At 69.6% G+C, this 14,804-nt stretch overlaps 4 protein-coding genes across 12 annotated transcripts; 2 read left to right on the top strand and 2 right to left on the bottom strand.

Moving 5' to 3' along the window:
• Positions 1–6: 6 nt before the first annotated feature.
• LOC146542049 (uncharacterized) lies at positions 7–5,698 on the top strand. Of its 3 annotated transcripts, none has more exons than XM_085214918.1 (4): positions 7–138; positions 608–764; positions 844–1,010; positions 1,172–5,698. In XM_085214918.1, the coding sequence occupies exons 1-4, from the start codon at positions 19–21 to the stop codon at positions 2,690–2,692; spliced, it is 1,965 nt and encodes a 654-aa protein (XP_085071044.1). In that variant the 5' UTR covers positions 7–18; the 3' UTR covers positions 2,693–5,698. The 3 variants fall into 3 exon arrangements, with proteins under 3 accessions (XP_085071044.1, XP_085071046.1, XP_085071045.1); XM_085214920.1 differs by having other exon boundaries at positions 1,308–2,621; XM_085214919.1 differs by having other exon boundaries at positions 37–138; positions 611–764.
• Positions 2,574–5,507, bottom strand: LOC104916095 (retinol dehydrogenase 12-like). The gene is made up of 6 exons (XM_085214936.1): positions 5,351–5,507; positions 4,043–4,282; positions 3,882–3,971; positions 3,608–3,796; positions 2,945–3,051; positions 2,574–2,869 (listed from the first exon to the last, which is right to left on the bottom strand). Exons 1-6 carry the CDS (start codon positions 5,505–5,507, stop codon positions 2,687–2,689), a joined length of 966 nt encoding a protein of 321 aa, XP_085071062.1. The 3' UTR covers positions 2,574–2,686.
• Positions 5,699–6,747: 1,049 nt separating the features above from the next.
• C35H2orf81 (chromosome 35 C2orf81 homolog) lies at positions 6,748–8,676 on the bottom strand. Of its 4 annotated transcripts, none has more exons than XM_085214930.1 (4): positions 8,543–8,676; positions 8,163–8,384; positions 7,855–8,061; positions 6,748–7,649 (listed from the first exon to the last, which is right to left on the bottom strand). In XM_085214930.1, exons 2-4 carry the CDS (start codon positions 8,379–8,381, stop codon positions 6,768–6,770), a joined length of 1,308 nt encoding a protein of 435 aa, XP_085071056.1. In that variant the 5' UTR covers positions 8,382–8,384; positions 8,543–8,676; the 3' UTR covers positions 6,748–6,767. The 4 variants fall into 4 exon arrangements, with proteins under 4 accessions (XP_085071056.1, XP_085071057.1, XP_085071059.1 ...); XM_085214931.1 differs by having other exon boundaries at positions 8,550–8,675; XM_085214933.1 differs by having other exon boundaries at positions 6,748–7,589; positions 8,543–8,674.
• Positions 8,677–8,795: 119 nt separating this feature from the next.
• WDR54 (WD repeat domain 54) lies at positions 8,796–14,748 on the top strand. Of its 4 annotated transcripts, none has more exons than XM_085214927.1 (9): positions 8,796–9,011; positions 9,552–9,614; positions 9,815–9,881; positions 10,244–10,300; positions 10,605–10,732; positions 12,093–12,193; positions 12,540–12,702; positions 12,810–12,884; positions 13,348–14,748. In XM_085214927.1, exons 1-9 carry the CDS (start codon positions 8,796–8,798, stop codon positions 13,477–13,479), a joined length of 1,002 nt encoding a protein of 333 aa, XP_085071053.1. In that variant the 3' UTR covers positions 13,480–14,748. The 4 variants fall into 4 exon arrangements, with proteins under 4 accessions (XP_085071053.1, XP_085071052.1, XP_085071051.1 ...); XM_085214926.1 differs by having other exon boundaries at positions 10,226–10,300; XM_085214925.1 differs by having other exon boundaries at positions 9,471–9,614.
• The last annotated feature ends 56 nt before the right edge of the window (positions 14,749–14,804 follow it).

Below are 14,804 nucleotides of genomic sequence, written 5' to 3'. Positions count from 1 at the left end.
ACCCCGAGTGCTGCGCGCATGCGCAGTGAGCCGAGTGACGCCGGCCGGGCGTGGGAGCGGCGGGGCGGGTGGGGCGCTGCCCCGTGGGTGGGGCCGGGCGGGAGGAGGAAGCGAGCCGGGCCGGGCCGGGCACAGCCGGTAAGTGGCCCCACCGGGGCCCGGCCCCGACCCCGACCCCGACCCCCAGCACCGGGCGGGCCGGGCTGGGGTCGCGGGCGCGGTGGTCCGGCGGAGAACGGCTCCGTGCGGGGCGCGGTTCCCCGGTCGCCGCCCGCCCCGTCCCTGAGCCGCTGGGAGAACCTCGGGGCCGTCGGGGCCGGGACGGAGCTCTGAGGTCACCCCGCCCGGCTGCCAGCCATCCCCGTCCGGGCCGGCCGTGACAACGACGGGCCGCCCGGCGGCTGGGATCGGCGCGGGGAACCGGGCTGCGTCCCACCCCGCCCGGCCGTGCCGAGCCGCTACGGGAGCGGCACCGCGGCTCCGTGCCGGCGGTATCGCTGAGCCCGCCGGCAGCACGCGGCGGGGCGGGGGCGCTCGTAAACGGCTTCGCAGACGCACCTCAATACACCCCGCCGGCCCAGCTGCTCAGCCGTTCGTTTCCCCGCAGCAGTCGATGCCGCGGAGGAAGGCGGTGCCGGCGCTGGGCAGCCTCTGCCTGCAGAGCTTGGTGCAGCACATGCAGAGCGTGTGGGTGAAGGACTACAGCGAGAACTACCTGGATGAGTACAGCTTCCGCTTCATCATGGGCCCCTTCAACGACCTGGGTGAGCTGCGGGGTGCAGGAGAAGGACGAGGAAGGCAGGCAGGCGGGTGGTGCTGCTTGCTGACCCGCATCGCCCGCAGCCGGCAGTTTGGTGCAGGACCTGATCCGGCTGCTGGGCGAGAGCCGCCGCCTGTCGCGTGCTGCGCTGCATCTGCTGCTGCTGCCTCACCTGCAGGAGCTCAGCCTGCAGCACTGCCACGGCCTGGTCAGCAACGCCATCGGGCGGCTCATCACCGTGCGCTGCAAGGTGAGCGGGGCTGGGCTGCGAGCAGGGGCTGCCCGCTGTGGGGCTGCGAGCGGAGCCGGTTGGCGTCGCGTGGGGCAGGGTCTGGCAGCCGCTGTGCGACATCAGGGAGGGGACGAGGGGCAGCGGTTTGCATTGGTCTGCACTGGTTTTTCCCCTCCCAGCACCGCTTGGGCACGAGGGCATCCGCTGCACCGGGGGTGTGGGCCGGGCGCTGCAGGGCCCTGAGCTGGCTGTGGGTCTCGGGGAGCGCCGGGGACGCCGCAGGCCCCGCTGACGCGGCTTCGTCTGCGGGCGCAGAGCCTGAGCGCGCTGGACCTGCACGGCTGCAGCCGGCTGTCGACCGACGTGCTGGTGGACCTGGTGGAGGAGCTGCCCCTGCTGAGCCGCCTGGGGCTGGCGGAGACGCAGGCCAACGTGCAGGTGCTGGCGGCCGTGGGCTCCTCCTGCCGCCGCCTGCGGGAGCTGGACGTGTCCCGCTGCAGGAAGGTGACGCCGCGCGCCCTGCGGCACCTGGCCTACGACCCGCTGGAACGGACCCCGGGCTGCCCGACGCTCCGCGTCCTCCTGGCGCGCGGCTTGGAGCCGGCGGGGGACGGCGCGGTGTCGGCGCTGGCCTTCGTGCTGCTGGCCCTGCCGCTCCTGGAGGTGCTGGCGCACGGCGACGCGCCGGCCGCGCTCGGCCTCCTGCACGCGGGGCGGCTCGACGGCACCGGCGACGCCGACGGCTTCCCCTCGCTGCGGGAGCTGGCGCGGCTACGCGGCGGCCCTCCGCTCACGCTGCGCCTGCGGCGCCTGGAGGAGCTGGCGGAGCCCGAGCTGGCGGCCGCCCGCGCCGTCTGCCCCGAGGCCGAGGAGGTGGCCGCGTGCTTCGAGGACGGCGCGACGGACGGCTGGGACGCGCTGCTGAGCTGGAGCCGCCTGGCCCGGCTGGCGCTGTCGTGTGCGGGGCCGCGGGGCCGGGCGCTGTGCGAGGCGCTGCCGCTGGCGCGCGGCCTGGGCTCGCGGCTGCGGAGCCTGGCGCTGCACGGCTTCCTCTTGGAGGACGAGCTCGCCCTGTGCGCGCTGCTCGGCTGCTGCCCCAACCTGCGGGACTTCAGCGCGGAGCTGCGGCCCCCGCCGCGCGGCCGCCCCGACGCCGAACCGCCCGAGGAGCCGCCGCGGTGGGACACGGAGCTGCTGCCCCGCGATCTGCCCCGCCTGCGGCGCTTCTCCCTGGCGCTGCCCGGCCCCGTCCCGGAGCCCCACGGGCTGCTGCTGCGCGCCACGTTGGCGTCGCTGCTGTGCCGCTGCCCGCGCCTGCAGAGCCTGCGGCTGCTCGGCATCGCGCTGCCGCTGGACTCCGTGTTCGAGACGGTGCTGACGGCCCCGGGGCCGCCGCTGCAGGAGCTGCAGGAGCTCTCGCTGGTCGAGAGCCGCGTGTCCGGGCGCACCGTGCGGCTGCTGTTGGCCTCCGACGGCCGCCTGCGCCGCCTCGACGTGTCCCGCTGCCGCGACGTGCATCGCCGCGACTACGACGGCTTCCTGCAGGCCGTGCGGAAGCGGCGGCTGGACCTGGACATCATCTGGGAGTAACGCTCACACCGAGGCCTTTAATAAAGCGCTTACACCGCGGCCGATCGCTCCGTCTCTGCCCCGTCGCGGCTCCTACCCGGGGAGGGGTCTCGGCGCCGCCCACCCTATGAGCTCAGCCCCGTCAGCCGCTCCGACTCCTCCCAAAGCTTGCGGGCCAGCCCGGCGTCCCGGGCGGCCGCGGAGGGCAGCGTGAGGCTGCAGTCGCTGTCGAAATATTTCCCTGAGATGCCCGAGACCTCCTCCGAGACGGCGCAGTAAATGGTGCTGACGGCCCCCTGCTCCGCCGACTGCCGGGGGGGGAAAAGGGCTGAGCGGGGGCCCCGCCCACCCAGAGCCCCATCGCCGGTGACGGCCCCGCTCACCTTAATGAAGGGGCTGATGAGGAAGAAGAGGCCGCGCATCACCCAGCTGAAGTTGCGCATGATGCCGGTGCTCACCACGCCGGGGTTCAGGCTGTTGGCGGTCACCCCTGCCCGGCGGCACTGTCACCATCCGGCCCACGGCGGGCAGACCCCCCCGTGCCAAGCAGGGGCCCGTGAGACGGCCCCGGAAAAGTGGGGCTGAGGCTCCGCACCCAGCCAGGGCAGCAGGAAGGGCCCCGACCCCACCGGTGATAACAGCCATCCCCGAGCCCGTGTCCACGGGGGTCCCGAGGCATTGCTGAGCCCCTGCAGCCCCCCATGTAGGCCCTGCGCCATGGCACTGCAGTGCAGTTGGGATGGGGGGCAGCCCTGAGGTGCTGCTGCGCCTGGGAGCCTGCAGCCAAATGCAATAGGGGCACAGCATGGCGTGGCACAGCATGGAAAGGTGCAACGCAGCATGGTGCAGCAGGGCATCGCACAGCACTGTGTGGCACAGCACAACGTGGCACGGCATGGCATGGCGCGGCATGGCACGGTATGGCACAGCTTGGCGAGGCATGGCACGGCATGGCATAGCATGGCATGGAGCAGCACAGCATGGCACAGCACGGTGCAGCACGGCACGGCACGGCGCAGCACGGCACGGCGCGGCCCATCACCCACCCGTGCCCTGCAGGCGCTGCGCCAGCTCGGCGGTGAAGAGGACGTTCATCAGTTTGGTGCTGTTGTAGACGGGGTCGAAGCCGCCGGGCCTCGCCTGCCCGGTGAGGAATCGGGTGTCCGCGGTGCCCGCGCTGTGCCGGAAGGACGAGATGGTGACGATGCGGGCGGGCGCCGACGCCTTCATCAGGTCTGCGCGGAGCGGGGGATGAGCGGGGCGGCCCCGGACCCCCCCGGCCCGGCAGCCCCCCGCGCCCAGCCCGCAGCCCTCGCTCACCCAGCAGCAGGTTGGTGAGCAGGAACGGGCCCAGGTAGTTGGTGGCGAAGGTCCGCTCCAAGCCCTCGGGCGTGAGGGCGAAGGGCAGCCCTGCAAGAGGTGCGCGGTGCGGTGGGGCCGCGGTTTTACCGCGGCGGAGCGGCGGTGGGCGCGGGGCGTACCGGTGAGGCCGGCGTTGTTCACCAGCACGTCCAGGCGCTTCTCCTCCCGCAGCACCTCCCCGGCGAAGGCGCGCACCGAGGCCAGCGAGCTGCTGTCCAGCAGGCGCGGCACCACGTTGGGGTTGCCGGTGGCCGCCCGGATCTCCTCCGCCGCCGCCTGGCCACGCTCCCGGCTCCGGCACGCCAGGATGGTGCGGGCGTTCCTGCGGGCCAGGTCCATGGCCACGCACTTCCCGATCCCTGTAACGCACAGAGAGGGCGACCGCCTGCGGCCGGTGGGATCCGTGCCCCCGGGTGGGGACAGGGCAGGGTGGCAGCGGGGTCCCCGTGCTGGCACTGCAGGGAGCTCAGCACCAAACAGAGGGCACCACGGCTCGGGAGCTGTGGGTGTCAGCATGGGGCAGAAACGGGTGGTGAGGGGTGGAGGGAGGGCAGATTTCAGTTGGGTGTCAGGGGAAGTTCTTCACCGAGAGTGGGGAGGTGCTGAACAGCTGCCCAGAGAGGCTGTGGATCCCCAACCATCCCTGGAGGTGTTCGAGGCCAGGTTGGATGGGGCCCTGGGCAGCCTGGTGTAGCATTAGATATGGAGGTTGGGGGGGGTTGGAGCTTCCTCATCCTTGAGGTCCCTTCGAACCCGGGCCGTTCCGTGATTCTGTGGGACAGGATGGGGATGGAGCTGCTGTGGGGTGTGGGAAGGAGCCGGGCTGGCAGCTCGGTGCAGCTCCTGCCACTTGGCAGGAACCAATGGGGATGGGATGGGCCCAGGACACGTGCAGCCACCTGTGCCCGAGCACAGCGGGATACACCAGGAACACGCAGCAGGGAATGCCCAGCACGCAGCCCTGTGCTGCACCCAGGGACGCTGTGGGAGCAGTGAGCCCAGCGCCCAGCGTGAAGCTCAGGGCCGAGGCGGCGCAGGGACAGGCGGTGGCCTTGGCTGTCAGTCATTAACCTGGCAGGGCAGAGTCCAGCCGCGGGGCTCCGCCGGGGTTACCTGGCACGCAGCGAGGCGCAGCGGCTCCGGGCGGCGGCACCGATGGGCACAGCGCTGATGGGCGGTGGGTGTGGGGCAGAGTGCGGGGCGGCAGGAGCGCAGCACGCGCAGCTCGGGGACCAGCGGCCGCCTCTCCTGCAGCCCTCGGTGCCACCGGAGCGGAGCCGGCAGCGGGAGGGCAGGGAGCCACGAGCCGCCCCGCGGCACCACGCGGCCCCAGCATCGCCCTCGTCCCACGTCTGCCTGCCCCACAGCGCAGCACCTGCAGCCCCTCGCGGCCCCGCGGCCCCCCGGTGCCACCAAGGCCCTCTCACCGCTGTTGGCTCCGGTGACGATGACCGTCTTGCCGGTCAGGTCGGTGGGACACCTGCGTGGGTCCCAGGCACGTCTCCTTGTGGCCCAGAGGAGCATCCCCAGCAGCAATGCCAGCACAAACCACAGCGGGTGGCTGCAGAAGCTCGGCAGCTCCATGGCTGTGGCCGGGGGGAGCTGAGGCACCGAGGAGCGGCCGGGGGACAGAGTCCAGCTGAGGGTGTGTCACAGAGTTAACCAGATCAATGTCTGCCCATGACAGGGGGCAGTAGGCCCCTGCCCCCCCCTCACCCCCCTATCGGCCTTTCAAAATGCAATGGAAGGAAAAAAAAACAAAACAGTGGAAACGATCTATGGAGGAAAACTTCTTTTACTCACTATGATATCGGAATGCAAGATAATACAATATAATACAATCTAATTGAATTTGAGACTAATAGATCAAATAAGATAGGAGAGTTCCTGAGACCAAATAAAACCCAAAAAGCTTGGAATGGCTCAGAAAGCCCCTCCAGCACCCACTGCCAGGAAGGGCCAGAGCCCATGACTTCCGTGATGTACAGGGACAGGTACCTGGATCGGAGCATTAACACTGTAACTCCCTGTGCACTACATGATGCTATGATGCGGAATAAAAACATAAAACCATGGCAGGGTGTTGGCCCGGCCCCGCAGCTGTGGCACCGTGCAGTTCCCTCCTGACCCCCCAGCAGCAGCACACGGCAGCTCCACCAGCTGCTGGAGCACAGAGAGGGACAGGAAGCAGCAATTTGGCCCCCGGGCAGAGATGGGCAGTGGGGTGGGAGAGCAGGCTGGGGCGGGCTGAGCGCCTTGTCCCAGAGGACAGCCTGGGCTGCTCTGCTCAGCCATGTGGCTGGAGCCAGCTGGTCTGAGCCACACCTGGAACTGAGGTTAGAGAAGGGTCCGGAAGCCCAGGAAGGGAGGCCGATAAATAGGGGCACACACAAGTCTGGGGGGCTCCCTGCACCAAACACCCCCGTCAGCAGGTCTGACACTGGGTCTGGGACTGCTGACCTCTCTGCCTCTCCGTCTCTTTCTCTCTTCTCTTTTTTCCTTGCGCTTGCTGAGAGGTGCAAGGCTCACCCAGATTTCCCTTGAAACCACAGAGTGGGGGTGGATGTGGCTGAGGGAGGGCCAACCCCTGCAGCAACCTGTTCTGCGGAGAGCTTCCACTGAGCCTGATGTTCGTGTGCAGACCCGAGCGTTCCTTCCCTTAATCCTACGGGGGCTGCCGAAAGCAGGGGGCTGGCAGCCAGCATCCACCGTGCCCACGGCAGGCAGTGGAGGCACCACGATGCCCCAGCACGAGGATGGGGCAGGGCTGGCCCCGAGCAGAGGGAGCTCCCACCCCACGCCGCACTCAGACCCACAGCCAGGAGACGTTGGATTCTGCTGTATTCAAGGCGTGCCATCACCAGTGACCTGACTGACTGCGATGGCAGGGAAGGGCACGGTGGGGCGGAGGGGCCTCAGGTCCTTCTTGGCCTCTCCCGTCTCCTCCTCCGCATCCTCTCTGCGCACAGGGAGGCACAGCCCGCGCTCCTCGCTGCCTCCGTGCCTGATGGTGACACCAGGAGCCAGCCGGACGGTGTCCAGCAAGGAGCCCAGCACCAGGGACCGGGAGCTGCCGGGCCGCTGGGCCCCCGGGATGGGCGGTAGGAGCCGCGGTGCCCCCACAGCCGCCAGCCCTCGGGGGGACCACGAGGCACCCGGCCCCACGTCCTGCCCAGAGGGGCCGCGGGGCCGCCGCCGGTGCCGGAGGGGACGCGGCTGCCGCTCGGTCTCCGCGCCCGGGTCCAACACCTCCACGTGGGGCTGGATCCAGCGCGTGCAGGGGTCCAGCCGAGCGGTGCCCGGGGCGGTGCTGCGCCCGTCGCACGCCTTCACCTCAGTGCGCGGAGATCTCCGTGCCCAGATCTTCATCAGGTCGCTGCGGGAGGGGGGCTGTGGCACTCCGTGCCCGTCAGCTTCCGCTGCATCCCTGACCTCCGTCCACACCCGCGGCTCTGGGTGTTTGACGCCAGGCAGGCGCCGGGGCCGTGCCGTGTTGCGGCTGGGCGGGGCCGGCAGCAGGGCTGGCACAGGGGGGCTGCCTGATCCTCTCTCGGGGGGCTGGGGAGCGTCGAGAACCTCATCCTGCTCCAACGGTGTTGGGGAAGGCGGCGGCACATCGCCACCGTCAGCCTCGGATGGAGCGGCGTCCGTGTCGGTGCTGGAAACCTGGGCAGAGCGCAGGGACAGCAGTGGGACCGGGGGCGCGGAGCACAGCGCCCGGCCTCCCTGGGAAAGGGCAAAGCAGGGCTGCTTAGGGGTGAGTTACGGTGTGCCGTCGGGGTGAGCCGACTCCCCCATCCTGGCCCCACGTGCGAGGAGAACAGAAACCCACAGCGCTGGGGGGAGGAGGGGAAGGGGAAGGAGAAGGGGAAGGAGAAGGGGAACGGGAATGGGAAGGGGAAGGAGAAGGGGAAGGGGAAGGGCGCATCACCTCTCCGTGCCCTGGGGCCGGACACACTCGCAGGCTGGGCACGGCACCCTCAGCCCAGGCGTCGGCGGCACCCGGCGGGGGCTCCTCGTCCTCCTGCCACGCACCCGCCGCCTCCAGCGCCGCGTCGCCCTCATCCCGCACCAGGAAGCGCCACGCGACCGCCCGCAGCAGCTCGGCCCTCGCCTGGCTCACGGCGAACGGCACGCACTGCGCGCGCAGGGCCGCACGTCGGCGCCGTGACACCGGCTCGAAGCGCACCCGCAGCCCAGCGCGGGCACCGGCCACGGCCCGGGCCGCGCGCCGCCCACCTGCCGGGCCAGCTCGGCCTGGAAGCAGCGCTCCACGACGGCTCCCAGCAGCTCGGCCACCGCGTCCCCTACGACGTCGTCCCGCTCCTCGGCCGCCAGCACGGACAGCCACTGCGCCTCGCACAGCCGCCCAAGGGCCGCGTCCGGAGGAGCGGCGGTGGGGGTCCGAGTTTTGTCCCCGCGCTGCCGGGCGGCGGCCGTGCGCTCGCGGGAGGCCATGGCCTGCACGGGGACACGGCGGCGGGGCTGCAGGCGGCGGCTCAGGGCTGCGCGCACTCCCGGCCCGGCTCTGCCCGGCCGCCGGCGTCCCCAGCCCCCCTCGGCACCCCGAACCCTTTCGGGGCCCCCCGCACCCCCGGACCGCCGCCCGCCCCGCTCACCGCTCACCGCCGAGCGGCGTCTCGGTCTCCACGGCAACGTCGCTGCCGAATCTCGGCGCTCTGTGATGACGTCATCACGACGCGTCCGCTTCCATCTCTCTTACGTCATCGCTCGGCGCCGCCGTCTCCATGGTTACGGCGGGCAGCGGCTGAGCCGCGGAGCGGGCGGGGCCGGAGAGCGGGACCGGGACCGGGGCTGGAGCCGGGCCGGGCCGGGCCGGGCGACGGAGCGGCGGGAGCGCGGCGTGCCGCGATGTACCGCCGGGAGAAGAGCATGGCGCTGCGCGGCAGCTCCTCGGCGCTCTACAACAACCTGAGCGTGCTCCGCCCGCCCCGCGGGCCGCTCGCCTTCCTCGGCTCCGTGCACGGCCCTGCCGTCACCGTGCTCAGCGCGGCCGGCGACGCGGCGGGCCGCACCCAGCGGCAGCTGCAGGCCCGGGCGGGCGGCGGGGCCTCGCTCGTCACGCAGGTGGGACCCCGCGCCGCCCCTGGGCCGGGCCGGGCCGCCGTCCCCGAGCGGAGCTGGGACGAGCCGGGCGGGGAGCCGGAGGAGGGCCGAGGGCCGCGTACCGACAGCGGCGGGACGGGAGGCGGCGCCGCCAGCTCGGCTCCGCTCTGGTTCGCCTCCCGGCGACTCCGCGCTGTGCGGGCGGTGCCCGAGCCGGGCGGCACGCGGCGCAGGCGGCGCTGAGCGCGAGGAGGCGGAGGGGCGAGAAGAGCCCGTCCTGCTGCGGGACGGAGCGGGGCGCTGCTGGGACGGGGTGGGAGCCCGCGGTGTCCGAGTTACAGGGGCGCGGAGACGCGGAGTGTCTCGGGTTGAAAAGGGCCCCTAAGGACCGTGGAGTCCGACTGCAGAGATGGGAGGGAAGGAGCTTCCTGAAGAGGCTCCCTGAGGGCGATACATCCCAGCTCCTGCCGCGTTCCACAGGAGCCGGAAACACGCGGCTGCGGGCAACCCTGGGTAGGGATGAGGGCTGCTGGTCCCCTGCTGAGCTGTGCTTCCTTCCAGGCTGCCTGGTGTGTCCTGCCCGCACGCATCCTGCTGGTGCTGACCTGTCAGAAAGGCATCCAGGTGAGGTGTTCTCCTGCACGGGGTGACCGACGCTCACGGCACTGGGAAGGTGGACTCGCTGGGGTGGCAGCTGGGCTCAGGGCCGTGTAAGCAGAGCACCGCTGCTCCCTTTTGGAGGTCCCTTGGGGCAGCGGTGGAGCACAAGGCTGTAGGAGCTTTGCCACTGTCTGGGTCTCGTTCGTCTTTTTTTCTCTTTCCAGATGTATGAATCAGATGGATCCATCATGGTGTATTGGCACGCGCTGGACATCGCAGAGCAGCCTCCAGGTAAATCCCACAGCAGGAGCGCAGCGAGGAGCCCCTGGGCCCTCTGCCCTCTCTTCCCATGGCGGTGACACCGAGCGTTCCTGTCGTGCAGCCCGGTTCCTGCTGGCTGGAGACACCCACAGCATTGCTCCTGTGTCCAGGCTGCACTGAGCCAGGCCGGGGCCGCTCAGCAACTTAGCAGAAGTGTCTGCAGGGGGTTCTGCATCACCCCAGCTCCACTATGCAGGCACAGCGTGGGCTTGGGGTGGGTGGATGGGGACCCATTGTGGCAGCTGCAGCAGGGATGGCACTCACACCAGCATCCTGGTGATGATGTGAGCTGCTGCAGGCTGCAACCCAGCCAGCTCCTGGTTCCCTTTCAGCACAAGCGGCGTTTGCCCGAGGGATCTCTGCAGCAGGAGAACGTTTCATCTGCGTGGGTGAGTGAAGCACCGGGAGGAAGAACGGGCAGGGCTGCACCAGGTGGTGTTCGTGTAGCCACGGGTGAAGCAGGGTGACGTGGTGACAGCTGAAGGAGCTGCGCTCAGCTCGTGGCTCCCGCAGGGAAGCGCTCTGTGTGAGTGAGCCTCACATGGGCACAGGGCCTGGGGGAGAGCGTGGTGTGACTGCAGCCACGGTGCGGGCTGGGCGTGGGTGGTGGGACGGCGGGACAGCGGGACAGCAGGACAGCGGGACAGCAGGACAGCAGCCCCTGCCAACACCTCCGGTGCGCTCCTCCTGCAGGGCTGTCCTCTGGGATGGTGCTGGTGTTCGACATCCCCCAGAAAGGGACCAACATCACGGTGAGTGAGGTCCTGAAGGAGCACCGCGACGCCATCACCGACATCGCTGCCGAGCTGGGCCAGGCGCCGGTACGTGTGTGGCTGCCAGCAGCTGCTGGGGCCAAAGTGCCCCATGAGGGGGGCGGGGGGCTGCAGCTGTCCCTCGGCGCTGCGGCTGCCTGGGGCCATCCTAACATGTGGCACGGTGCCCTCCTCGGCCAAGCCTGGTCTCTGCTGCCTGCAGGCAGCATTTTGTAGGTGGCCGAGTCTCGGTCCCGGTTGGCCGGATTCTGGGAAGACAAACTGCTGAGGCAGAGACTGTCTTGACAGGGATGAGGAGCTGAGGCCCTTTCACACAAAGAGTGACTGTGAGAGTGTGACTAATTGCCAGAGAATAGCCTGTGATACATCAGGGTGCGTGCCAGGACACAGAAGAGCTATTGAAAGCTAAAGACCAGACTTGTAACAAGAGCAAGCGAGCAAAACTGGCCGTGAATAAACACACACCGGAATGCAAGTTCCCACCATTAGGGAGCTACTGGCACAGACCCTCCTGCGCAGTGGGGTGAAGGGGGGCACAGCCCCATCCTCCCCCATCTGCACAGAGATCCCGGGCACTGAGGGACACGGGGCCGTGATTCTGCCCAAGCCCAGCTCCGGGAGCTGGGGAAGCTGAGGGCAGTGCTGCTCCTGGGGCGGGGGGCTCCTGGGGGCAAACCCTGCTTCCCCTCACTGCCCTCAGCGGATGGGAGGAGGTGTCACCAGCAGCACGGTGACCCTTCTCGTGTCAGACGGAATAACTCTGCCCAATTACGGAGCTCAGTCTGAAATCGGGATGGGGCTTCCTTTGGTTCGTTCTGCAGACGCACTAATTGGCTTCCTCGTTACCCGTGCATCTTTCCCAACGAGGACGCTTTGATAACTTTCTCTAATTAGGTGCGTTTAACTTTCTCTGCGTTTGGGACTCCCTCGAACAATTAATTGCTTAGAACTCGTTCCCAATTAGCCTGGATATGGAGCTCGTTTGTCAGAGCTGTTCTGTCGTCCCGCTCTGCCTGACTGGTCTCCAACACGCTGCTCTGCTCTGCAGTGAGCAGAGGGACGGTGCCTTGCGTGAAACCCCGGAGCGGCCTGTGTGAGGGTGATGTGTGTTGAGACTCCAAGGCAGAGGGAGGAGACGCAGTTCTCACGAATTTCCCCCGTGTGCAATTAGCATTGCCAAACACCGACATGTTTAAACTGAAACTCTCACACACGGTCACGGCTAAGCCTTCCTCTTTCACAGAATGTCAGCAGTTTCTGTGGGCAGTTGAACTTTAAGCTTGTTGTGCTGCAGGCCGTGGCTTTTATGCGCAGCAGCTCTGGCTGTGCTGGCAGCAGCAGCTTCTGCCTGGCATCGGTCAGCAGCTCACTGCCCTCCGCCACCGCTGAGCCTCGGCTGCTCCCACAGGACGGGGCCGGGGACCTGGTGACCGCCGATGACGCCGGGACGCTGTGCGTGTGGAGCTCCGGGCAGGAATTCTCCCTGCTCAACAGGATCCCGGCCTTCGGGTAAGTCCAAAGCGGCGGGGGGACGCAGGGCGGGACGGGGGGACGCAGGGCGGGACGGGGGGACGCAGGGCAGGACGGAGGAATGCAGGGCGGGACGGGGGGACGCAGGGCGGGACGGGGGGACGCAGGGCGGGACGGGGGGACGCAGGGTGGGACGGGGGGACGCAGGGTGGGACGGAGGAATGCAAGGTGGGACGGGGGGACGCAGGGTGGGACGGAGGAATGCAGGGCGGGACGGGGGGATGCAGGGCGGGACGGGGGGACGCAGGGCGGGACAGGGGATGCGCAGCCCTGCGGGCGGGTCTGCAGCCAGGAGGGGGGAGGTGACCGGTGCCCTCGTGCCCAGCTGGACCTGCTCCTCCGTGAGGCTCTGGAACGGGATCGTAGCTGCTGGTTATGGCAACGGGCAGATCCGGCTGTACGAGGCAGCGACGGGCAGCCTGCGTGCCGAGGTCGGCGCACACGCCCGCTGGATTTATGCCCTGGACCTGGCACCGGCCACAGGAAAGGTGAGGCCTGGTGGGCCTGCAGCGCGGCAGGGGCTGCTCCGTGGTCGGCAGGCTGTGCCGCCCCGCCCCGCCCCGCCGTGCCCACGGCCCCTCTCTGTCCACTGCAGCTGCTGTCGGGTGCGGAGGACTCCTTTGTTCACGTCTGGAAGCTCAGCAGGAACCCGGACACCGATGACGTTGAGGTGAGCGTGAGACACGAGCGAGCAGCAGGGACTCTGGACGGGGCGCTGCGGGCTGCTGCCGTCCTGTTGGCACCACGGGTCGGTGCTGTAGGGTTACGGGTCGGTGCTGTAGGGTTACGGGTCGGTGCTGTAGGGTTACGGGTCGGTGCTGTAGGGTTACGGCTCCTGCCGTGAGCGGTCGCAGCGCTGAAGCGCTGCACGGAAAGCAGGCGGCGCCCGGCCTGAGCTGCTGCGGTGGTTCGGCTCCTCCTCCCGTCGGCGCGATCCCGAGTCTTGTCCTGGGGCACGGGGGAGGAATGGTTCCTGGGCTGTGAACCGGCCAGCTGTAGCCACGTGCTGCTGGCCCGGCTCTGCTCCTCTTCCCGCCCCTTGCTCGGAGGGGTTGTGTTCGTAGGAGGGCGCAGACCTGAGGCAGCTCAGGCCGTGCTTAGTTAACCGTGCCCCTCACTGCATTTCCGCGCAGATCGAGCACTGCCACGCCGAGTGCGTCACCGACACCCAGATCTGCGGCGCCCGTTTCTGCGACCCCGAGGGAAACTCCTTTGCAGTGACCGGCTACGACCTCAGCGAGATCTTCTGCTACAGCCAGGTGTAGCTGCGAGCCGTGCGGGCCGCTGTGGGGCTGCAGCAGGGAGAGCTGGGCTGCCAGCGTCCCTCCCGCCTCCGTCGCAGCGCCGTGGCCCGGCAGGGTGGGATTCTGCACGCAGCTGGAGCTGAGATCGGTCGCTCCCGAAGCAGCCCTGCCCTCGGTGCGGCGTCTGCGCAGGGGGAGCACGGGCTGGGAGCCGTGCTGGCTCCGTGAGACCCGGCTTTGCGGCACGGCGGGTCCCCGGGCCAGAAGTTGCCCCCCCCATCCTGAGCCCCCCCCGGGAGACGGGTGCACCGCGGCGATGCGGCTGAGCGGCAGCAGCCCCGCCACGGCTCTCATAGCAGCATTCCCGTCCGTTCCCTGCAGGGAGGAGCGGAACTGACTCCTCTCTTCCCCACGGCACCTTTCCTTCAGGCAGGAAGGGATCCAGGCTAAACCTGTGCTACGTGCCGCTCCGGCCGGGTGGGCCGCAGCAGCCGATCCCACCCCAGGCGGCCGCACCCAGGGGTGCCGTAACACGGCCCGCCCTGGCTCGGGGCTCACAGTCAGCAGGGCAAGGCGAGGCCTCGCGCCCTGCCAGCGCTGCGGGCACACGCGGCTCCCGGCAGGACGGCCGTGCTTAGCAGCCAGCAGCGCGGGGCCGCGGCCGTGCTCCCGTGCCGGGACGGCCGTGTGCCCCGGGGCCGGGCCGCGACGTCACTGTGCGGAGCCCCGGCCCTGCTGTCACCCCGCGGGCTGGGAGCCGGCCCCACACGGGGCTGTGCTGGAACTGGGGGCACGCTCCGTGCTGGAGCTCTCCCCGTGCTGCCATCACCTCCCCCTCCGTGTCCCCGGCAGGGCTCGGTGGTGTCACGCAGCTCGGTGGTGTCACGCAGCTCGGTGGTGTCACGCAGCTCCGTGTCCCAGCTTTCCCTGCCGGCTCCGTTCCCAGGGCCCTACGGGGCAGGGGTGCGTGGGGGCTCGGGAGGAGCTCAGCCCTGCTCAGACCGCTGCTTGGCAGGCAGGGTGGGAGCTTCCTGCAGCTCTCGGGTCCGGCACGGCCCTGCGGGAGCTTTTCCTGCAGCCCCCGGCGGCGATGGGATCCGGCCCGGCCCTGGGCCAGGCTGCTCCAGCTCCTGCCGCGGGGCGAGCGCCTCACCAGCGATGGGGGCCCTTCCGCCCCACAGCCCCCCGTTCTCACCGTCGGCACGGAGCCCCAGCCCCGTCCACGTTACACCGCTGTGCTGCCCTCCCAGCCGTGCTTCCCCCCCCCCCCAATAAACACCCCTGGCCGGAGCCCCGTCGCGTCGCTGCTCTTTGTGCCGAGTGCCACCGCCGTGGCAGTGAGGGGC

The sequence above is a fragment of the Meleagris gallopavo genome, chromosome 35, assembly GCF_905368555.1.
Source record: "Meleagris gallopavo chromosome 35, MGAL_WU_HG_1.1, whole genome shotgun sequence".
NCBI lineage: Eukaryota > Metazoa > Chordata > Aves > Galliformes > Phasianidae > Meleagris > Meleagris gallopavo.
This window is presented reverse-complemented; position numbering and strand designations above follow the sequence as displayed.